At 36.6% G+C, this 24346-nt stretch overlaps 2 protein-coding genes across 5 annotated transcripts in view; one reads left to right on the top strand and one right to left on the bottom strand.

The window, feature by feature from the left end:
* EML6 (EMAP like 6) overlaps nt 1-2603 on the top strand; it is a 233785-nt gene extending 231182 nt beyond the window's left edge. For both annotated transcript variants that reach the window (XM_081069322.1, XM_081069321.1), the window contains one exon: nt 659-2603. In XM_081069322.1, the coding sequence (XP_080925448.1) occupies nt 659-683 (25 nt within the window). In that variant the 3' untranslated portion in view covers nt 684-2603. The remainder of the gene's footprint in view (nt 1-658) is intronic.
* Nucleotides 2604-2750: 147 nt separating this feature from the next.
* Nucleotides 2751-24346, bottom strand: part of RTN4 (reticulon 4) — a 69214-nt gene continuing 47618 nt past the window's right edge. For all 3 annotated transcript variants that reach the window (XM_081069327.1, XM_081069326.1, XM_081069328.1), the window contains 6 exons: nt 17887-18094; nt 13428-13566; nt 4929-4998; nt 4401-4447; nt 4148-4206; nt 2751-3746 (listed from right to left, as the gene is read on the bottom strand). In XM_081069327.1, coding sequence (XP_080925453.1) covers nt 3704-3746; nt 4148-4206; nt 4401-4447; nt 4929-4998; nt 13428-13566; nt 17887-18094 — 566 coding nt within the window. In that variant the 3' untranslated portion in view covers nt 2751-3703. The remainder of the gene's footprint in view (nt 3747-4147; nt 4207-4400; nt 4448-4928; nt 4999-13427; nt 13567-17886; nt 18095-24346) is intronic.

The following is a 24346-nucleotide window of genomic DNA, read 5'->3' as shown; positions in this document are numbered from 1 at the left end:
CCGTGTAGGAAATGGCCCGAGGATGCTTTCTGATGGCCTGCCTGGGAGCACCCATCTCCAGTCTGTGTGCCAACTGCTACTGGCACTTAGAGCCCTTGAGAGAGTACTGTCAGCAGTTCCCTGTAGAGAGTCCAACAGCCATTCAGAGCAGCACCAGCCAAACGGTGAACAAGCCAGCAGTAAGAGACATAAGTAAATCGGGCACTCTGGTGCAGGAGTACGAGGTAACTTTTGATTACTATGAAAGGCTTAGCAGTGACCTCTAAAATGCAGGGCCCCTAGGCCTTTGTCGCCATGGGAGCACACTGTGATCCTGGCTCTGTGCTGAACACTAGAAAGGGCTCTTCTACTCAAGTGGACTTGATAAAACCTTTTCAATAGTAACAAGAGAGATAGTGTGAAGTCAAATTGCCAAAAGTCCTCGCATTCAGCACAGACACTCAGGCTGCTGAAAGAACCAAACAAAACAACAGACCTTTTAAAAAGAGCAAGTCTTTAATTGGTGGCAAGATCCCTGGTTTGCCTTTTGAAACTGACATCTACATGTTTAGTACATCGCCTGAGCTCGACTCGAGAGCACCTGGCAAGATTGTTTTTTGTCCTTTGACATAAAAAAGTGTCCCGCTGTGTAAAATGACTGTTCGATCTACTTTTTCAGTGTATTTGTGTGGCGATGTCTGTGAATGCCAGAAACCTCATACTTTATTGCTGCTGCTGCTCCCACCCAGCAACTGCAGAGGCCGAGACGCGGCGCCTCCTCATCCCCAGCTGCTGGGAAAGGCCTCCAACGCTGCAGGCCGCACAAGCTCTGCGTGCTAGTGACGTGGTAAGACCGCTCCCGTCCTCGGGAGCCTCCAAAACTGTGATGCCAAGAAGGAAGGTCAGTTCTCAAAGGTTAAGACGTGCTTGCCTGTGTTCCTGCGACTAAAAATTATACCGTACTAACACCACTGACAAAAAAAATCCTATCTGATAATGTAGCCCACTGACAAAATGGAAAGCCTCAGTTACCCTAACCAATATGTAGCTTTTAATTTGCATCAGAGCTTTTACAAAAGGTGTTTTGCTATTATGTTTCTATATACTTTAAAAGTTCATTTTTACAAATAAGTTGAACCAGACAGCTTAAGTTAGTGCATCGAAGTACTGGAACTCTTGATAGCATTCTCCACATTTAGCTTTCAAAACCAAATGAGCCATGTATAAACAAGTTGAGAAACTTAATTTTTTAAGGTTTCGTTTGCAGAGTTTTATATCCATTAAGTGCCTTTGAAAGTTTCCAGTTGTGTGGGCTGCTGTCTCACCTCCCACAAATTATCTCCTTTCTACATATGGTGCTAAAACTTCAAAACTGAGGAGGGCTACAGGACCCTTAGCAGATTCCTGGTTTGTCACTCGTGTCATGTGTTTATGTCAAGGCTTCCTGAATGAAAGACATCACTTACCTGCTTGGGAAGTAGTTGCTATAGGAAGGTGATCAACAAAGAAAGAAATTCAGGAGGAAAGGAATAGAATGGGTTTTCATTATGTTTAGTGCCAAACCCACAAAATCTGAAATAGAATTCAAATAAAAACAAACCTCTACTATAAAACAGAAGTGAAAAAAGCTCAACCTGGTCTAGAAGGTGAGCCGATCAGTCTTGTTAAATCTAAAATGGTAATAAATGAGCCAACCTGAGGCAGCACTGGGGTTACCTCTCCCAGAGTGGGGTTGGCTTGATTCTGGTGACCTGTATAGGTCAAGTCTAGATAAAAAAAATCTCTGCAGAACAAATTCCCAAACCAACACAGGTAATATTTGATAAATCAAGATTATAAAACAAAATAACGTCGTGGAGAAATCCTCAAAGTTGGGTAGGCAACAGAATGTGACTTGGACGGTATTACCCAGGTCTCTGAACCACCTCATCACACTTTACACTTGGCCAACCACTGACTATAGGAGGGGGCAGATGGCACACACCGCAGGTGTGATGGGCTGGTGACTCTGAGTCCTTCTGGTCAGTGAACTAAAATTCTGGATCTTGAGTTACTGGCTATTTGCAGTTGCCTGTTCAGAGAAGAGGTGACATGAAGCATTTTCAATTAAATAGATAACATTTACCACAGAAGTGCTTCAGCATTCTAAATGGATTATAGATCATTAAGCTATTTTTATATGCCAATTTATTAATGCCTTACATTAATCCACTGCTAGGTTGTTGGGCCCACTGTCAGAACTCCTATGCAGTCCTAATTGTTTTCTGTAACCATGTGACTGGTGATGCTGAGTGATAACCATGTCTGCCTATATATTGTTCCACTGACCTTTCATACTAATTGAATCTTGCATTGAAATAACCATATGGAAGAACAATAAATTGAACACTGATGACATGTACAACTATATTTAAAGAGCAATAGTGTCTGTGTGTCAAGAAAAACGTCTTAAATCTTATTAGTAAATGTTTCTATGGTATGATTTTATGTATGTTCATAAATCCTGCACTGTATTCTATGTTAAAATATTGGTGCATGAATTTTATTTTCAATTATCAAAGTATAAAAAACACAACTTAAAGACATTTTGGTATGTGTCAAATAAATTTGATTATGTAAACATGTTCTTTTGTCTCCGAAGTCAATACAGCTGCATTACTAGCTGAAACCCTTTCTAACGTACCAGCTACCACTCGCGGTGGGAGGAAGCCGTCTACATTTATGTATACTTTCAATCAGCTGCCGTTTCATGAAGCCAAACTACCAACATATTTAAGTCGATAAGCTTTATTGATACTTCGCTTTTACAGTTCACAATGCATTCCACAGATTTAGTTCAGTACAGCTTAAACCACAATTGTATAAATCATTTTATAATTTCTTGCATAACAATGTTTGATATTTGCAACAACATTTTTGGAAGCATTAAATTCAGTCCATAGAGTCAAAGTCTGTGACAAAATTACTACGGTGAGTCTGTGCGATGAAGTTTATATGTTGAGTTCTATGTGCATGGCATCGTTTCATGTTGAAAACGGATGGTAGTGCTCCTAGAAATATATTTTTTTTCTGCTTATGTATTTGAAACTACACACGTATAACCAATGACTGAAATATCAAGCACTGTGGGGCAGCCGGAAGGTCAAGGTCTAAGCTTTGTGAAACACCTATATATAGATATATATATGATCTATATTTACTTATATTGGCAATTAATATAACAGTAAAATTCACAATACACCTAGAACATACCAGAAAGGCAAGCTTTTTCACTCTTGCTTTAGTGGTATGATCTCGTCTAAACATTTCATTTCAGAAAATCTGCATCAATCCACACAGACCATACACAGTGCACAAACTGTGAAAAGGGTTATTTTTTTTTTCAGCTTCACTTTCTCTGCAATTCCCAAAATACAGCAAGACTACCTGCAACAAAGTATAATATACAGCTTTCTCAGATCTTTTTTTATTCACCAGTGCCTCATATAGGAAAAACAAGTATGATTACGGTTTAAATCCATACATAGCAGCTTACAATACTTAAGGTGGTGAGCACATGGCAGTCAAGACAGGTTATTTTTCCTCAGACACTGCATTGCTAAAAAATAAAGATCTGTGAAACTGCAATGTCAAGGTTTCATTCTTCCCTGACCCTCCCCCATGTAATCAAACGAATATCCCCTTTAAAGATAAATTCCTACTGTTAATTATTCAGGCTTTTTTTTCATTCAGCTTTGCGCTTCAATCCAGGAATTTTCGCTTGGATTCTGCAAATGAAAAGGAGGTGGGAGAAAAGGTCAGTGTAAATATTTTAAAATGTTAAATATTTTGTTTTCTGTTTCTTAAAATGCTGTCCTTAAGAACTACTTGTATATAGCTCAGCTTATACAAGAAGTGAAATCCTAAGCCTGTCAAGCCACAAGTTATAATTCTGGTACCAATGGCCTCACAAATTAGATTTAAACAAAGAGTTAAATACACATTATACACGTAGAAATCAATTATCCAAATGTTAGGAAAAAGGTTTTTTGACAATTCTGTCACAATTTAAGGTCTGAGATTTGCTACTCACTATGCCTGAAATGCGAAAATACTGCACTGTTTTCAAAGTCCAGTACACCTTACTCTTAGTACAAAAAAATAAAAGTTGCCGAATTTAAATACTTACTTAGCCATAGCATCTTTAACATTCTTATTTGCAAGTCCTAGAAAATGATCTATCTGCGCCTGAAAGAGCAGTATAAAGGAGTTATTAGAAAATTACCGTTGCTAAATCCGTGCTACGATCCAACAAATTATAGGCTTAAGCAACCACCATATTCCTCATTTTTGTAAGCCTTTGGAAACTGGCAGTGACACATTTGTAAGTTCCACATAATAAACTTTGTTATGTATTCTAAAATCTACAGTTAAGAAATTACCTGATGCCGTTCATAAATAACAGGAACGCTGAAGAGTGAAATCAGAGCTGAAAAAGGAAATATACAACCTTTAAAATAGACTGGTACGATTTAGGGAACAAACACTAACAAGCCACCACACTGGCAACACTCGTGAGCTTGCGAGGCAGTGTTCCTAATGACTAATACAATCTCCTGGATGCACGTGCTTGTGGGGAGCCACTCAGAACAATGAATTAAGCCAGGGAGGCCACAGAACCATTCCTGGCTTCAAATCATGTGACACAGACTTTATAAATGCAGGTATCCCTGGTTAAGTAGATTTATGATTGTACCATAGGATAAGGCCACTCTTGATCTGCTAGTTGGAGCAGTCTTCAGAAACTAAAGTAGCATTTCAGTAAACATCAACAATTTATTTAAAGAGATCACAACCTCAAACATACATCCTATTTTTCCTATAAGGATAGTCTCCACTAAAATCTCTAAGTCCCTCGCACACACTTTTTTTCCTGCAATTTTTTCATTCCAATGCTTTTGTTGACTTACCCAAAATCAGTAGTGTCAGACCATTGAACAAGGCACCAACATAGGTAAATACCCACATCAACACTGCAAACTAGAAGAAAATAACGTTAGCCTATTAAAAACAAAATTCAAGTTTCTTAATTAAGCTTTCACACAAAAGCATCCCATCTAAATGCCAACCTACTAGAGGTATATTCCTGTGAGACTTGGTAAAGTAATAGATATTTCACTTCTAATTCACCAGTCTCAACTGAGAATTTCAGAATCCTAATTAAAACAATTAACAGATTTGATTCATTTTCTCCGGACTACCCTCCCAAGTAGTTGATTCTGTTTTCTCTGAGATCAGAAAACGTGCCAAACATAGTTGTATACCTTACCCCTCCGGTTCTAATATAGCATTTAACTTTTAAATGGGAAGACTGAAAAGGTACTATGAGAATTCACTATTAAAACTGATTTTAAAGGAACAAATTAAGTGCTTGAAGATCTACATAAGCTGAATAATGCAAACATTAAAATCTCATACACCTGAATAAGTAACAATGGGGCAGGAAGTATTTATTATCAAGGAGACTAGGTTTCAGGTACCAAAAATATCACCTCTAGCATTTTATTAAAAGTCGGGCACTGTCTGCCCAGCGATACATGTTTTAACAGCCACAGTTAACCCTGGGGATGAGGACTCCTGACACTTTTATGCCTCTTCATAAAATTGATCAGTATTCTTCTTTAGCCACTGCCTTCCTGATTTAACAATCACTGATACAGTTCTTAGATATTAGTGCCAGGTACTGTTTTGAATGCTTTACAAGTATAAACTCATTTATGCTCTTAACTTTCTGAGGCAGGACTATCATCATTCCCACAGCAGATGCCAACACTGAAGGACAAATAGATTAGTAACTTGCCCCAGGTAAGACTCCACTGTCCCCTCCAGGGACTGGGGAGACTGCAGTGAACTCACTAAACTCTCCTCCTTCAGTAATCCTGGCCTCAAAAATTGGGGAAGAATTTTATTTTAAATCATCAAATAAGGTAGTTGGGAAAGACTTTGCTTCTAAAAAGCCATTTCCTTTTGAGAAGTCCTTTATTTCTTCTCCATACTTTCGTTTATTCATGAATGTCTGGACAAAAGAATTTTCAAGTTTTCTTCCAGGTCTAAAACTTGACATCATCTAGGACAACGACTCAATGAGACAGTTTAAAGCAGTCCTGAAGACTTATAAACACAAAGTCAGTCTGGATTTGAGTAAATACGCATCAGCAGCAATTTTTTTGCTTCCTATTATTAGGTTGGTGCAGTTTAAAAGGTTAAAAACAATTGCACAAACCGCAATTACTTTTCCACCAACCTAATAAAAGACTTCCTGTGTCTGGCAACCACTCTGCCCTGTGTAGTAGGTAACAAGCATCACCGCGATGCCACCATCCAGGTGATTCTTTAGGTACATGTAACATGGTGTAAATGACGAGAGGAACCGGCATTCCATCATCTACCTAAAGCAGGGATTGGCAAACTTTTTGTAAAGTAAGATAGATAACAAACATTTTAGGTTTTGGAGGCCACGAGGGCTCTCTGTCACATGTTCTTTGAGTATTATCTTTGAATATTCTTTCAATATTATCCTTTAAAAATGTAAAAACTTGGGGCGGCTGGATAGCTCTGTTGGTTAGAGCGCGATCTCTCAACAACAAGGTTGCCAGTTCAAGTCCCACATGGGATGGTGGGTGGGCTGCGCCCCCTGCAACTAAAGACTGAAAATGGCGACTGGACTTGGAGCTAAGCTGTGCCCTCCACAAATAGATTGAAGGACAGCTTGGAGCTGATGGGCCCTGGAGAAACACACTGTTCCCCAATATTCCCCAATAAAAATAAAAACCATTCTTAGTTCCCAGGCTGTACAAAGCAGGCCATGAGCCCGACAGCAGTTTGCTGACCCTTGATCTAAAGCATCTTTCCCCATATATTCATTCATTCAACAAAATCTGACTGAATGCCTACTATGAGCTGGGTACTAGCAGTAATTACGGTGATCAAACTCTAGTAGGCATGTTTACTACAGGTTAGGAAGACACTTTGGATTCCTTCACAAATTGTCCATTCTAGGAACAGTAACATTCTGGCAACCCCCACTACTGAATTTAGTGTTCAAGTGGGCGAATGCCAGGCGTTCTTAATTCTCAACACTTGTTAATTGAAAATCAAAAATTAAATGCTGTTTTGGTCTTAGCAACAGTTACGGAACCACTGGTAAAGGTTTAAAGCACGACTCCAGTTAGCAAGCCTTTTCCTTCTCACGTAGCTTTACAGACTCCTATTGCAGAAGCTAAATATAACTTCTGCACTCGGGCAAGAAGAGCAACAGAGCTATTTTCATCCATCACCATCCACAAGTCTAAAGGAAAAAGAGTCCACTGCCCACTTTTTAGAAGAAATTGCTTTAGCAAGAAAGATGCCCTCCCAAGACAGACCCCAGATACTAGCACACACAAGCTAAAAGTACGTCCTAATTTGGTCCTTAAGTCACTGACAAGGTCCCATTCCAAACCGTCAAGGAGAAAAGCCGAAGACTTCACACCTAGGCTATCTCAGGGGGCTCCACAGTCACTGTACTTGCCTCTTGGAGAACATTCTTCCTAAAAGCCAGGCTCTCCAGAGGCAAAGAGAGGAACAGAGACAAGCCTCACGTCTGTGGGGCTAGGCAGGTGACATATGAGTACACGTGTGAAGAAGCCTGCATGAGCACTGAGGCAAACAGATAAATGCACTCCACCTCTCAAGGAAGCACCCACCATCCAGCTCCACAGACTGTTGCCATGCAACTGTTACAGACCAATGTTACCAAATTCCCCCAATTTAAGAGAGAAAACAGATATTCACGTTTTTACATGTTATCACAGAAGTTTTAATTGTTGCAGCTAAGTTTAGAGGAGATTAAACACTTCAGAGGCTCAAAACAAAAATAATGAGTAAGGGTTTCTGGAGAACACACCATCAGAAGAGAAAGGAGTGGTGGTAATAAGAACTAGCACCCAGCAATTGTACAATTACTGTAACTGTTATAACAGCATCAACTACCTTTTCTTTTAACACACATTACATCAGTAATTAATCTCATCATAACCCCTAAAGTTAAGTACTGTTGTTATCCCCATAGAAGAGGAAACCAAGATGCAGAAAGATTAAGCAAGTTGCCAAACCAGAGGTCACAGCGATCTCAGGTTTACCTGGCTCCAGAATCTATCTGCTCTGCGATACTATAGAACCACCTACAGAGTAACCATTATTGAAAATTCATCATAAATGTGCCTGATATCACAGAGGCAGAAAAAAGGTCAATAAACACTTCTAAAAAAAAAACCAAAAAGGCAGCTCTCACTCGGGACTTACAAATTCTATGCTATTCCATGGCAAATACTTTGCAACATTATGGCCAACGCAAATCACCAGTGAAGTCAAAGTTCCCATCTGAGACTGAAGGAGAGTGGTGGTCTCATAAATACTGAAATAGAGGAAAGGGCCATGTCTTGTTTGTCTTCTGTCCAGGGGAATAAGGAATTAAATTTAACTGTGCAGATTTTTGTTAGATGTCTCAGTGGGGAGCAGAGGGCATTTTTAAAGAAAATGGAGGAAGGGTACTTAACAGAACTTCAGAAATTATTTTGGCAATTCTGACATTTTCAAACTTTCTCTGCATCTTTAGACACTGAAAAGTATTTGACCTTTTTTTGACATCTTCAGCTTCATTCATTAATATCACTTTGACTGTCTCTATATTTTTCCTAGCCCATTTCCCTTCTGCGTTTTCTTGAGCCAAAGAAACCAGAAAGGAAACTGTCAAAATGTGTATGTTAATAACCTCATAAAGCACTTGAGGGCTAGATTTTAATGTTCTTTTGGGTCAGCTATTTCTGGAATTCAGGCTTTTTTTTTTTTTTTTGCTCACTTTCAGATTTAAGACTATTCTGGAACATGATGGTTGCCTGATGATCAGGCAACTATAGGTAGAAATTTTCTTACAAACAACTTTAACATACATTTTCACGGAAAATTACAGAATTACTGTCATACAGAATATAGTCTTTATCACCCGAAGCCATGTGACAAAAAACATTTGCCCAAAACACCCGGTCTTGGTGTCATGCCGAGTGGCATGCAGGGTCTCAGCTCCCGCTCCCCACATAAGAACGCAGGACAGGTGAGGCCAAAAAGAAACACCCACGGAGCCATAGGTAGGGGAGTCATACCACTATATTCTCCTGGCAGCTGGGTTGGAGACATAGAAAGCAGGAGCCACACTACCAGCAACCTGCCATCCACTTCTCTCTGCCAAATAACCTCACTTGTTAACTACAATCCGCCTCTCCGCAATCCACAATCCACACTCCGCCTGCCAGCCACCATCCGCTTGCTAGCCCCCATTCCCTGCTAGCGTAGCCACTGCAGTTATATTAGTGGCCAATGGCTCACTGGTTACAGCTGACGGCCAACTAGCCATAGCTGATGGCCATCCAATCACAGTTGACGGCCATTTACTACCTGAGCCAGCACCTTTCTACGTGAGGCCGAGAGCCTGGAAACTGCACTCCTGGCTCTGTCCCCACACTTGGTATCTAGTAACTTCAATTTTTAGACTTTTTCTTGGGATTTGAGGTTTTTCAAACGTCAGGAAGAACCTTTAATAAGGCTCAGAGCCTTATCAAGAAGCCCCAAAGCTGAGCCCAGCAGGGATTGTCATATGCTTTTCTTTATTATAATAGGGAGGGGAGTGGGAGTGGGGAGAAGCAACAGCCCAGATAGCTTAAATGCTGCAGCTTTTAAAAAGCGTGATTTCCTCAGAGAAATTAAATCACAGTTTCAGGGGATACGGGCCCCTCCTCTTCCCCTTCCCAGGTATACAGTAAATCATATAGCTCCCCAGGTGGTTCCAATGTGCAGCCAATGTGAGAACCACTGTTTTAAAACAAAAGCCCCTATACAAGATCCCTCACACAGAGGTCAGTCACAGAAAGGAATTAAACCCTAACGAGGTGGTTTAAATTTACTCAACTGTCTTATACTAGTTTTACGGTGGTAATGGGTGTTAAACAAATTGACAAATAATAGGTTAAAGTTATACAGCCTCTTTCTGACTTCTCAGGTACTGATAAACTGACATTAGACTCTCCAAGTAAAGGATACATACACAGCTTTTGTAACTAAATTTTAGTAGAGAACATGGCTCTTTTACTTCCCTTTCATTCATTTTCTTCCCCAACCTTATGTCTGGCACTCAATGGAACAAACCCACTCTACAAAATGTAATATTTAAAACAAAGCCTGAGGATTGGTCAAATATTTGGTTGTGCTCAAGTTTTATACTAATGTTTGAAATAAGTTCTACAAAATGGAATTCGGAATATATTGCCAGTAATTTTGCCCATAGTATTTGACTAGAATTAATAATCCTTTGGGAAATGGATAGTTGCTCATCGTATGGATACCTGAAATCTTTTCTAGGGTTTAGATGTAGTTAATTGCAAAGGAGCTAAACAAATGGAATAAGTACACAGAATTTAACAGGAGAAATCTGCAGAACACATTTTATTTGTCCAAGTCAACCAGCAGAAGGAAACCTAAACCAGGCACAAAGATTGCCACCATCTCACATCAGGTCTTTTTAATAAGGCCTAATGAACCTAGGAGTTTGGTTATTGCTTTGATCACATTTGAAAGAATAGGCTTCTCCCACACATTGCTCCCCAAAAGGTAATAAAGAGAAGAAAAAGTTTCACATTTTAGAGCCATTTTAGTGGCTCTAAAATTTTCAGTTTCTGAGGAAGAAGGTTTCAAATAGAAGTAGTGGTAATTGTGACCCAGAATCTACAAATGTAGATTATATATATATTTGAGGGCACCAAACATTTATCAAGACAATGACTTATAGAGAAATCTCTCTTAAATTTTTGTTTAAAAGCTATTATTTTTAAATAAGCCACAGAGACTGATATAATGTCTGCTTTCTAAATGAAAAAAACTGGAGACTAATTCCCACTGCATGAATTCTTGAAATTAGGGAAAATTTCATTTTTCTAGCTATGAATCATACAAAATTAAAGTAATCCCAACCAAAAACTGGTTCCTGTAAAATTAAAACTCAAGTGTTCCACAAATTCATCTGAAAGGTGGAGAGATTAGGGCTATTAGCAAACTTTCCAGATTTAAAATCTGAATATAAGAAGGCAAATTGATTTTTTCTTTATGTTGAAACAGCAGGGGGGAAAAAAGAATTTTTTTAAAAAAGTGTTTTTTGCTTATTTTAGAGAGAGAGAGAATATAGTAAGACTCTCCTACCAGCTGCTGTGGCTAAAAGGCAAAAAAGTAATAGAGAAGAAAAAAATCATTCTCTTTTTAAAAATACTCCCTATATAGACAAAAACTGAGGAGTTAAGAGTGGCAAATGCTCAAGGAACTCTCTCCAGAAAGGGAATACTTTAAATCATTTTTATAAAGAGCCAAGAATGTCAAGTTCTGATCAGCTTTTTTCAGTAAGAGACGTTTTAAGCAAATATGTTGTGATTTATTTGAAAATTACAAAGGTAATTTTCAAAAAATTAAAAACTGAGATTTAACAGCAAAAAGAAATTCTTTATCTCATAAAAGTAATTTATTCATAAAATTTCCTCATATTCTACTTTTAAACATCTGGGCAAAACAGATTTAAAAGATTTCTAAAGTATTTAATCAGGCCTTTATTTTCTCACTCCTCTAGCCTTTATTTCCACACCTACATCACTGTCTACATACAAGACTGTGTAAGGATGACAGTAAACTCTGAAAGAGTAAGTTTTCTTTTAATTAAAGACAAGTGGAAACTTTAAACTCAAACTTGTAAAAACTGGAATATAATGAACCATTCCCAGATCAATTTGTTTTATTTTATTTTTAAACAGATTTCTTCCAAGAATGCCTCTTGTCTCACGAAAAATGTTCAATTATAGGCATATACAGCTGCCTTCATAACTATACTATGCAAACATGAGGGATGATTTTTGGTTTATATCTATTGCAATTTTTATTAAGTCTACAAAAACAATGACTCTGTTCTGTCCAGCTTCATGATGCCTTTATTTGAAGTCACCCCAACACCAACTTCTGACTGTTAAATTCAGAGATTGTCCTTTATTTGAAGCTCTGTATCATTTATAGTGTTTCTTCTCAATCAATTTTCACCTATAAAAGTCCTTCATCTTAAATTGTACTAGTACTTTCTCCTCAATAATTCTTCATACATATTCTACCCCAAATCAAGCTATATCTAGCAATTATCACTTCAATAGGAACTGGTTTCTTCTAGAACCCATACGTACAAGATTCTACTTCATTTACTCCAAAATATTTTTGTTTCCTTTTGAAACCAATTAAACCAATTTCATATCACAAATAACCATGGTCTTTTTATTTACAGATTGTCCTCAAAGCACAGAGTAAATCACTAAATGCAAGCAATCTATACAAAAGAGATATAAGAAAACTAAATTATTTACTATTAATGTATTAGTAACTAACTGGAGTCCCAAGTCTGAGAAAAACACACCGCCTGAAAATAAAGTCCATCTACTGACTTATTAATGCTAAGATGTTTGTTAAAAAGTTTGGGCATTTAAACCTATTCTGACCAGTTCAGAAATTGTTTCACTGGATGTAAAGGCCCAATCAGCCTATTGCTATGATATCCTTGGTTTGCATGATAAATCGTAAACCAGTGCATTACTCTTGGAAAAGAAACAGTAAGATAATTACTACCATAGTATATTTCTACACAGGCTTAGATTGGAAACGAGTCCGTCTTAAGCAGAATCACAGGCAATAACACAAAAAACACGAATGGCAAGTTCTATGTAAAGGAAAAGCACTGAAGTCCCAAAGTCCAAATGCTTGGGGCTCACGTTACATGACTGTTTAGTGGTTTGAGTCAGTTTGAACTTTGGGAGTTTATTCACAAGGTGAGACTCTAACAGCTGCTATGTACAAGATCCAAAGAGTAAAGAAAAACTTCCAACAATTACCTACTAAAGATTAGTTGAGGTGTTTCGGAATGTTAAAGCTTTATCAGAATAAACAAGCTAAGAAAGAGTCCAAGATATGAAATAGCTTATGTGTGTATATGAATCACACACAAGGTAAGAAATTAAGTGCTAGACTCTAAAAGTTAAACAGATTAAATCACATCTAGTATTAAATCTGTTGGATAATCTTTACCCTTATTGTCAAAATTTCCTTTAATTTTTCTTGCTTTTAATTTTTATGATTTCAAAAAGTATGAATTTATTATACCTTTTTTCCTATAAAAAGGAAAAGTACTTTCCTCTATCTTAAATATCTGATTGGATTTTTAATTCTGAAACCCAACTTTACTATAACATGATTTCATTACGTCTTTATCATTCACTTTAATATAGAAAAATAGAATTTGACACTAACTCATTCAATATTAAATTCTGGGTATGTAAAAAATGAAAAGTAAATAAACTTACCTTCAGTGAATCAACTAAATCATCAACTAAGAAGAGGCGCCTGAGTTCTTTTATTGTGCAGTTCACATGACCAAGAGCAGAATTACTGTATTTCTGAACCAACTCCTCAGATATAGCAACTTCAGATTCCAAATATGCCCTAGAAAACAAAACACATCAAACACATCAAAATTGTCACTGATTGGAGTGATTTTCCCTGGATGTCTGTCATTCAGCAATTACATATTTGTAAAAGACATTAATATTTTACTATAAAAGCCTGTTTCCAAATTAAGCACAATGTAAAAATTCACCAAGCAAAGGGTAGGTAGTTCATTGATATGTGCTGACGAGCGTAGAAAAAAAAGACATGCTTTGAAGCCAGATCGATCTGACCTTGAATCTTAAGCTCTGCCACTTAGTTGGCTATGTAACTTTGAAAAGTTAGTCTTCTCTCTAAACTTCAGTTTCCTTATTTATAAAATGGAGATTATCATAAGGATTCAATGAGTAAACTACTTAACCCAATCAGACACAAAGACGTACTCGATAAATGGTAGTCAGTATGATGGATTTGTTTTTTTCTTCAAGTTGACATTATGCTGTCTCATCAAGTTTTCCTAACAAGGATCCTCCTACTCCTTTCCAAATACGATACTCTCTCCACCTAATCTTCAGGGAAAACGGCCCAATGTCAAAACCCAGATTGTGAAATAGCTGTCAAAAGTATAGTGGTAATCCCAGTAAAACATAATAGTTACTGTCCATTTAGATGCCCTAATCTATACTCAGATAGCTGGAATTGTTAAATATAAGAAGACAACTCTAATGGGGGGTGGGGCGTCTACTCTGCAGGAATGAAAAGAATTGCTTCATTAGTTATCGTTTCAAAGAAGCCATCTTATTTTGGCAGAGTAGAACCAAATCTGAATTGCTGAGCATTCTCTCGCATCTGTTGGGATTAGCTTCTTAATCAGTCCTTCCTCATCACTTCCCCATGTCAGTGGATATTCATTACTTACACCAGAAATAACAGTCTTCTTTGATAACGCCATAGTTTTATCTCTGCAATAAGCCCCAAATACATCTCCTTGTTTCTTTCTATATTCACTATGTAAACACTCTAGTTTAAGTGCTCACTATTTATAAACTGGAATAGTCTATCAGTCTCCAAACAAGTCTCTGGCTCCATCCTAATCCAGTCCCTTCAGCCAATGGCAGATTAGTTTTATTTGAGCTATCCTAGATAGTGCTATTTAGGTGGAACTCAGGTGGGAGGAGTCAGGCGACCTGCTATTACCTAGCTATGTAACCTCCCAAAAGGCATTTAACTTCTCTGGGTCCTAGTTCCAACCCTATAAAATTAGAGAAATAGATCTTCCTAAATTCCATCGGGCTCAAACATTCTGTGATTCTATAGTCCCAACTTTTCAACCAGAGCCCTCCTAAATCTTTCCAACTTTATTTCCCACTACTCATTCTGTTGTAGCCAAAAATGAGCCATTCGTCAAACACTTTTTAATCTTACTGACTTAATTGATCCTAATTTTTCCAATCCACCTCTGGTGACAGCATATCCAGTCAGTTGGCACCATCTCAAATCCCATACATACATGAAGCCTCTTCTGTGCTCTCTTCCCCAAGACCCTACTATGTAACTCTAACAATGTTTTCTTAGGTATTTTCTTAGGTATTATTTTCTTAGGTATTATCTTAGGTTTTCTTAGGTATTATTCTTACACTACTTTCCATATCCAGCCTTGAAATATGGACATGTGTATACCTGTACATTCTTCCTACTCCAGTATGAACTCTTAAGGACTAGCACTATAACTTTACTAGTACAATGATCTAGCATACAGTTTGTTATTATTAACCAACAAATATTAACTTATTATCAAGTTAAAAATGGTCAAAGATTTACAAATTCCCTTAAATCAGCCATAATGTACTTATGCAGCTTTGAGAAATACAGAAAAGTGGCTGATAAAACTTTGGTGTTCTGCTTTTGTTCTTGCTGGAGATAAGATGCCTAGGCAGCAAGCATGAAAGCAGCACCCTCCATCAATGACATCCTGTGGGTTTTTACATTCATTCAAAGGGCATCTGTGTCATTAATGCACTGCCATCGCTCTTTTCCAATGACCACAGGTATCACACATGAACTGTACAATATCATCTTCACTATAGTACGACTGGAAAACTTGGGAAAACTGTCCAACAGGCTTAAACTAGCATGCTGACTGAATTTACTTTACAATGATTTATAACAACTTAGCCTTTGAGCTAAGAATAAAGTGTTTTTAAGGAAACAAAGAATAGAGAAATCAATCATTAGTTTTCTCCAAAAGCCTCCTTTAAAATCCAATGATGTGTAAAATTTATATTGTAGATAATTCAGAAGTTTTGGCATGACAATGTTTTTAACTATTTCAATATAACTAATTAAAAATCATATTCCTTTACGATTTGTGGCATGATATGGCTCTACAATTTTGAAGCAGTAATTCCAAGTTACTGTACTGTAAGTTTGTTTACTCCTCTATAAGATGGAGTGATACCATCTATCTCATAGAGTTGTCAAGAAAATTAAGCCTGTACACAAAAGGCCAGACTCATAAGAGCCATTTAATAAATGTTGGTCTCTCCCACAAATTTATATAACATCATTACTTCATCACTATGAAGTGACTGCTAGAGAAAAAAATTACCAGTCTTTACAATAAGCAAAATAATTTAGTAGGTCTCTTGTAAAGTTCACAAATCAATTTAGGTTTACCCATTAACATCAACTGGATAATGTTCTAAGTACTTTGCATACTCATCCGTGCCCAAATAGATATTTGTCTTGCCAAAATAGGTTTTAAATGTTCACAACCCCTATTTGAAAAAAATGATGTTGTATACAAAGCAATTAGAGAACATTTCAAAGCAATATTTAGTGTAATAGGAAATGAATTCTCAGATCATTTTGAGCCAGGGTTAGTTACGGAAACCTATTCAAGAACTAGGTATTGAAAGCAAACAGAACCAAATAAAGCATAATGTAGATTAGGGCATCTGGGGAACAGCATGAAAATGGGCACAAAACCTTAGAAGGGGTAAATGAGAGACAAGACAAAGATATCTGGATTTCATCCTATAATGAAGAGAAAGCCCTCTGCCTAAAAATAAGGTGCTGCTTGAAAAAAATTAACCTGACAACATCTTTAGGAGTTACAGTAATCTGAGGTAACCAGAAGCCAATTTGGTAACAAATGAAGTCCAGCCAGGGGTAGACAAATTTTTTCTGTAGAAGGCTAGGTAGTAAGTATTTTAAGCTTTGAATTTCATTATGGTCTCTGTCACAACTACTTAACTCTGCCATGAAAGTGTGTAAGCAGCTAAATAACTGAGTATGGCTGTGTTCCAATAAAACTTTATTTAGAAAAGCTGACAGCAGACTGGATTTGGCCCATAACTGTAGTTTATGGACACCTAGTGTGGACTGAGGAAGCACAGAAAACAATAAAATTTAGTATTTTGTTTACATGAGATGGAAATGAACAAAGAAAATATCAAAACTAGGAGCCTAAGATTAGAATAATAGTGGTGCTACTGATACAAACTGACAAGTTTGAGAAAAATGGTTCATTTAAAAACATGATGAGTGGTTGTCAGGGGCTGGGTAGGGAATGATTGCTAATGGGTACAAAGTATGTTTTTGATCTGATGAAAATGTCTGGAATTAGACGGTGATGAATGTACAATTCTGTGAATATACTAAAAACCACTTTATTTTATAGTATGTAAATTATATTCAAATTTTTAAAAAGGGGAAATACATGCTGAACATGAAGTGAGGGCAGAAGTCTCAAGATAACGTTTTGAGTCCCCTTAGCAATGAAATGTATAACGCTAGTGTGTACATGTAAAAATAAGGGCAGAAGATGATAGTTTAGAGACATGGAGATGCTGAAATAAAGGAGCTCTCCAAAGGACAATACAAAAGTAACGCCTTAAGGAACGAGAAGACAAAACTGATAGAGAAGAAATGGTTAAGAGAAGATCTAGGCGTGACGAGAAAGCATAACAGAAAAACAAAAACATACTATTGGAAAGAAAGGTATTTCTAGTATCAGATAGCATGAAATGTAAGCAATCAAGAAAATGTAACTCTCATCAACGCTAACCATCTTAAAAAGATATACGTAGCTTCCATTAAATTAGATAACCAATACCTACTTCTAATAAATAAATATTACTAATTAGTATAGTTAGGCTAGTGATATATAAATTCAGGCTTTTCCATCATGAGCTTATGAAACGACTTTTAGGAAATCTCAAAAGCAGATGCTTTTGGGACAGCTTTTTAGCAAATATTTGCAATTATCTTTAAGCAGTAAAAAAATGCCTGTAAAACTCTACAGATAGAATGAAGTCTCAACCCAATCCTGTTTACAGTGTTGCCAAAGCGTGCCTTGTTTCCCAGACATCTCACCTGAATGGGTGGCCTTCATCTGATTTCTGGATAGCTTGGATCACACCCTTATACACCCTAAAGCTGATAGTCACAGAGAGCAGGGCCAGGGCAATGTAGGCCGTTACACTCACAATGCTGAATACTGTCAGGGAAAGTAGCAGGAACAAGCTGGCACCAAACACCACTCCAGTCTTCTTAATGTCTCTCCAGTACAGGAGGTCAACAACTAAAAATGTGAAAAGAAGAAAGCTGAAATTAGAACATTAGTTTATCCGTTTGGATTTGGCACATGTATATTTTGCTTCAGCCACAAAAATAAAAAGATCTCTAGATCAAGTGAAGCCCAAACCTAAAATGTTACAGAAAGAATAACTTTATAAACTACATTTTAAACCCACTCTAAGTTGTATATTAATATCTGCATCTATTTCTATTTACTATAAAATGCTTTTCATGCAAATCTGTTTCCCACATGTCCAAATCAGTCTGGCTACCATTTCCTCAAAAATAAGACCTAGCCGGACAAGCAGCTCTAATGCGTCTTTTGGAGCAAAAATTAATGTAAGAACCGGTCTTATATAAGACCTGGTATTATATATAACATAATTAATATAATATAATATAATATAATATAATATAATATAATATAATATAATATAATATAATATAATACCCGGTCTTATTTTACTATAATACCAGGTCTTATATTAATTTTTGCTCCAAAAGACGCATTAGAGCTGATTGTCCGGCTAGGTCTTATTTTCAGGGAAACACGGTATAAAAGATTATTAAATCTCTCAAGCCCAATTTAGCAGACTTCTAATCCAAGCCAAGAGTTTTCTTACAAATCATCTTGAGATTTTCATCTTCATACAATGCATGATATATACTCAAATAATAAAAAAAAATCTTAACACATTCACTAAAGATGAGATACCTCAGGAACACAAAAATATATTTCTCTGCAAAAAAATCACTTAATTCAAAAATGTGTTGAGAAATGTAAACTACTAAAAACAACACATAAGAGTTTTACAGCTCTGCTTTTAAGAGGTCTTTCTTTGAGCAACTCAACATTAAGTTGAAACCTAACCTGGCTATCATTAAAACAAAAATTTCCTACAAAGCAAAAGATAAGAGAAAAACAGCCTTTAGATTACCTGAAAAGCTACTTCCCTCTAGGAGTAGATAAATATAATACCACAAAAATGTAGGTGCCAAAGAAAAGAAGGAAAACTGAATGTGTTACACCGTTATATAATGTCTATTAATAGGACAGAGTCAAAGCCGAACTTAGCAATTTTGCTCTTGGCTTACGGTGGGTCACAGGGCCACTGTGGGGATCAAGTAACCACAGGCCTGTGGTCCCAAGACTGGGTCATGTACAACCCGAGGAGAATCCCGCAGTGTGCCAAACGGCTCCTGAATTCACAAGCAAAACAAACTCATCTCTCTGTGGATTGTGAATTGAGGGTGGGTCGCGCATTCTTGTAGTAAGATAAACGTGGATATACTCGAGCATAATTTTAAATAACTGTTAATTTTTAAGATAAAGGAGGAGACAAGGAAAAATCCCATTTCTAGGGGCTGCTTTAGTCTTGACCCCCAGGTCCTCTAAGACACCTGCCTTTCCTTTAGTCTTATGGGTACTTCTGTGGGGGAAATTATGTAATGTGAAATGTAAAATGCTGGTCATTACAACGAAGCCCTGAATTCCTGTTAGCATATATGTGAATACTGATTAAGATATTTTAAATGCCTATCACAATGTCACAGAGCAGGGATTTGACAACATTTATTACGTTTAGGAAACACATTCCATTCTCCTATATATAATTTGATTTGAATGCTATTACTTTAAAATTCTATATAGGATTTAACGCTTTGTTTTCAAACTCGGATTTCAACAATTTATTCAAGTTTTTCCCACCCCAAGTTCATTCCAACCCTGCCTAAGAACATCTACACCAGTTTGGTTCTGTTCAGCCAGCTTCCCCCATTGTACCGATACACCAGCACAACTGCCAACTCACCAGAATTTGAAATAGCACATCTATGCTGCAAAAATGACTGTCCTATTGAACAAAGAGATAACAGCAATGCTAATAGTTTTCTGACATTCAGCAAACAGGAGTTGATGCTGTACAAGACATTCAACCTAGACTCCATTAGAAAACCTCAACATGGGTACACGGATTTTTCTTCAAGGCCATGTCCAACTCTAAAACACTATAATTCAAGGAAAACGATAATACATAATAAAAACAATGTCAATAAAATTACAAAGTAAATATTGCACTGTTGTGAGAATTCAGAAAGGGGGGGGGGGGGGAAACGGGAGGAAATTTTAGAAGACTGAAAGAGAAAACAAGCTGGGTCTTGAAGAATGGGTAGGATCCAGAAAACCTGAGTACAGGCCTAATTAGAAGTCTGCAAGCAATGGTTCTGATAACTAATGTAGTTTTTAAAAATAGGGTACAGTGAGCAGTTAGGGGAAGCAATGATAAAGACAGCCCCTGGGAACATAATTCTTTCCTGGGAGGCCCCCCAGGTCCCACAGCAATGGCTTATATAAGACAGACACAGCGCGAGGGTGCTGAAGCTGGATCACCTATGTTCAGATACTGGCTCTATAAGTTACTGGCTGTGTGACCTCAGGAAATCACTAAATCCCTTTACACTTCGTTTTCTTCATCTATAAAATGTGTATACAAAATAGGAATGATCTTATTGGGATGATGTGGGCATTAAATGAGATAATGAATTAAAATGGTTATTAATACAATGATTAATGTGCTTAATATAGTACATAGCATGTAATAAATTCTTAAAAAATGTCAGGGTTGTTCTTTGTTATTATTATGAATACCACCACAATGACTATCATCTTTCTTATCCAGGTATTTAAATAGTAAATATGTAAAGAAAAATAAAATTTCAACTTTATGACTAACTTGTAAGTCAATACCGTGTTATATCATAAATATGTTATATCACATCATCATGTTATATCATAAACATGTTACTTTATAGACCACATGGGAAAGGATTTTAAAACTTAGCCTGAATTTTCAGTATTATAGGTGATTCACTAGAAGAATCAGCAAACAAGGTACGCCTCAAATCTATTTTTATAGATTTATAAAATTATAAATCTATAAAAGTCTGGTTCTCAAAGTGCTTCAAAACATTTATTAACCTTCAAAATCACTACTACTAAGTTAAAATAAATGCAGATATCCTCACTACTCCTTATCATTAAAAACTTAGTAAAACCTAATTATAAATAACTAGACTTGAAAGGTACGTACAACATAAATTAATGTCTAATCAAATTTCCTAATAGAGTTACTGTAGCAACAGTCTCAATGACTAGATAATAATTACTTATAATTAGTCTATGCCAGTTCTACATAGAGGGATTTGGTGGGAGGAAATATCAGTGACTGGGTAGGATTCATGAGACTCACATCTTAGTACTGACTGCAACTGTATGGCTTTGGGTGAGACTCCAATTTCTCTGGACCTCAATTTTATCATCAGTAAATACGACATTAGATAAACACTTGTTTTAGAAATGTTTTCCAGGTTGCTGATCTACATTCCCCACACCTCCCTTTACTTCTGAGTCAATATTTACTGGGCACTTACATTATGCCAAACACTGTAGACTACACAACGTTATCTCTTTCAATTATTAAAACCCCATGAGGCAGGCTTTCAGACAAAAAAGTGAGACGCAGCTCTTATGTGACTGGACCTAGATCACTTAATAAATGATAGAACATGGATTTTAAACAGGTTTCCTATTGATAAAAAACTCATACTCTCCATGTATGATGGCAAATTGAAGGCCCAGCATATTCAAGTTCTTCAAAATGTTACTATTTGCACCAATAATGAATAGGCAGAGTGTAGGCAGATAATTACTACATGTGAGATGAATCACAAAGGCCAAGAACAAAGCCTCTCTAAGTAAAATTAACACGTTAAGTTTAATTAATAAGGGACATATAAATTTTAATGTGACTATTTCACCTACAGTTAAATCCAAAAAGGGAGAAAAGGACTCTATTCCAATATACTTGACAGGTATTCTTCCATAGTAGAAAACTATAATTAATCAACTTGTTGATTTTTATTAATTCTTCTTAAAATCTGATTAAACAAGTTGTCTTTTAAAGATACTGTGACTCTGATTAAGTAAAATTAGGATATATCTGTCCAAAATATTATGGAGCTATTGAAGACAGTGATGTAGCTTTATATTACCATAGAAACATGTCCGTAATACATGAAAACAGAATATTACAAAAAAGATTCAAATAGTATAATCCCACTTAAAAATTATACATGTATTAACTATGAAGTCTGAAAAGATATATACCTAGTAAACAGTTTTTGGCTCTGGATAGTGGGTTATGGATGTGTTTAACTTGCTTATTATTTATTCCCTTCTATGCCATCTGAAATTGTTCTCCTCCAATAAATATCAAGGATTAATTACTATGGTAGTGCTTAGAAAAAAAATTCACCCCTTTCTATTCCTGTTTGATACCAGTACAGAAATCTTATGAGTGGAGTTTCCCCAGTAGGCTTTCCTACTGGGAAGAGAATACACTGTCTGCTAGCTTAATATATTTACATTCAACTGAAAGTTATAATTCTAACAGCATATAACTAAGTTCATAATTCTGGTGCTTTGTGTTGAATCAAGTCAATTTCCCCAAGATTGATGATACCAGAATAGTAATGTATATGATCCAGCATTATTCAGTGATTAAATCCTAAATAAATTTAACTGCATAAGAAGTACAGCAAACCCTAATGTACTACTTTCCTTTCCACCTAGGAATAAGGTCTTTTCAGTAAATGGAAGAGCTCTGAAAAACACATATGCAAGCCCACGTATACTGTGCGAAAATATGTAAATAGCTATATGACAATACTCAAAGCAAAAGCATTAGAGCCTTGTTGAAACAAGTCCCAAGCATGCCCCTGGTGGAACCACAGACCGTGCTGCACTGAAGAGGAAAACAGGAAGAACAGCAGAGAGACAAGACAACCAGGTACTGATAGTTACACATAGGACAAAATCAATGTAACCTCGAATAGGGAGCTCTGAGGGGTAATCTACAGTTACCAAAGTCACTGTGCAAAGTATTTCTTTTTTCTTTTTTTGCAAAGGAATTTAAGATTCTGTGAAGGTGCGAGGATGAAAAAATAAATTTCTAACAAACAGTTTCTGCTGCCTTAATTGACTTTTGCCAATTTTCCTAGTCTCTAACAGATTCCTTAAATTGGTTGTAATGAAAAAGTTTTGGGAAATTAACTTTATCCAGGACCGTCGATTCTCAGTGGGGGTCAGGGGAGTCATAGTGTGGTGCTGGTAACACCAAAGTTGCCGGTTTGATCCCCACCTGGGCCACTGTGAGCTGCACTCTCCTTAAAAAAAAAAAAAAAAAATTATTTAAACCCTTTCTGAGAAAAATATTCGAATACTATTGCTTCTAATATTCGTCAAGAGATTTATATCCATTAGTTAATTAAGATGTTCAATCCTGATAACCAAAGTCAGGTGAAGACATCACAAGAAAACTACAGACCAATATCCTTTGTGAATATCGAAAACAATAATCCTCCACAAAATATCAGCAAACTGAATCCAGCAACACATAAAAAGTATTATACACCATGGCCAAGTGGTATTTATCCAAGGAATACAAAACTGGTTCGAGACATGACCAATCAATATAGCACACCTAGAATTCAGGACAAAAATCACGTGCGTAATCATCACAACCGACACATCACAACAGACATCACAAAACCCAACACCCTTTCATCATAAAAACACTCAACAGACTAGGAATAGAAGGAATGTCCTCAAACTCACGAAGGGTATTTGCAAAAAAAAATCCACAGCTAACATCATACTTAATGAAAGACAGACAGCTTTCCTCCTAAGACCAGAAACAAGGGACATACCTACTCTCTGCACTTTTTAGTCAACCCATTTCTTGGAAGTATGAGGCAGGGAAGTTGGTCAACAAAGAAAAATAAAACACATCCAGATTACAAAGGAAGAAATTAAGCTATTTCTACTTGCAAATAACATGATCTTGTATATAGAAAATCCTAAGGAATCCACACACACAAAAAAGCTACTAGAACTAATAAATGAGTCCAGAATGATTGCAGGATATAAGATCAATATACAAAAACCAATTACAGTTTTATATACTCACAATGAACAATCTGAAAATGGATTAAGAAAATTCCATTTACAATAGTATCAAAAAAGAATAAGGAACAAAGTTTTTAACAAGTAGAAGCCTTAGAAACTGAAAACTACAAAATATTATATTGATAGAAATGAAAGAAGACTTAAATGAACAGATATTCCATGTTTATAGATTAGAAGGCATTATTATTAAGATGGTACCGTAGGACTCCTCCAGCTGATCTACACTGTAAT

This window comes from Rhinolophus hipposideros (genome assembly GCF_964194185.1).
Source record: "Rhinolophus hipposideros genome assembly, chromosome: 12".
In the NCBI taxonomy this organism is placed as follows: Eukaryota; Metazoa; Chordata; class Mammalia; order Chiroptera; family Rhinolophidae; genus Rhinolophus; species Rhinolophus hipposideros.
Note: the sequence above shows the minus strand (reverse complement) of the source record. Positions and strands in the feature narration are given on the sequence as shown.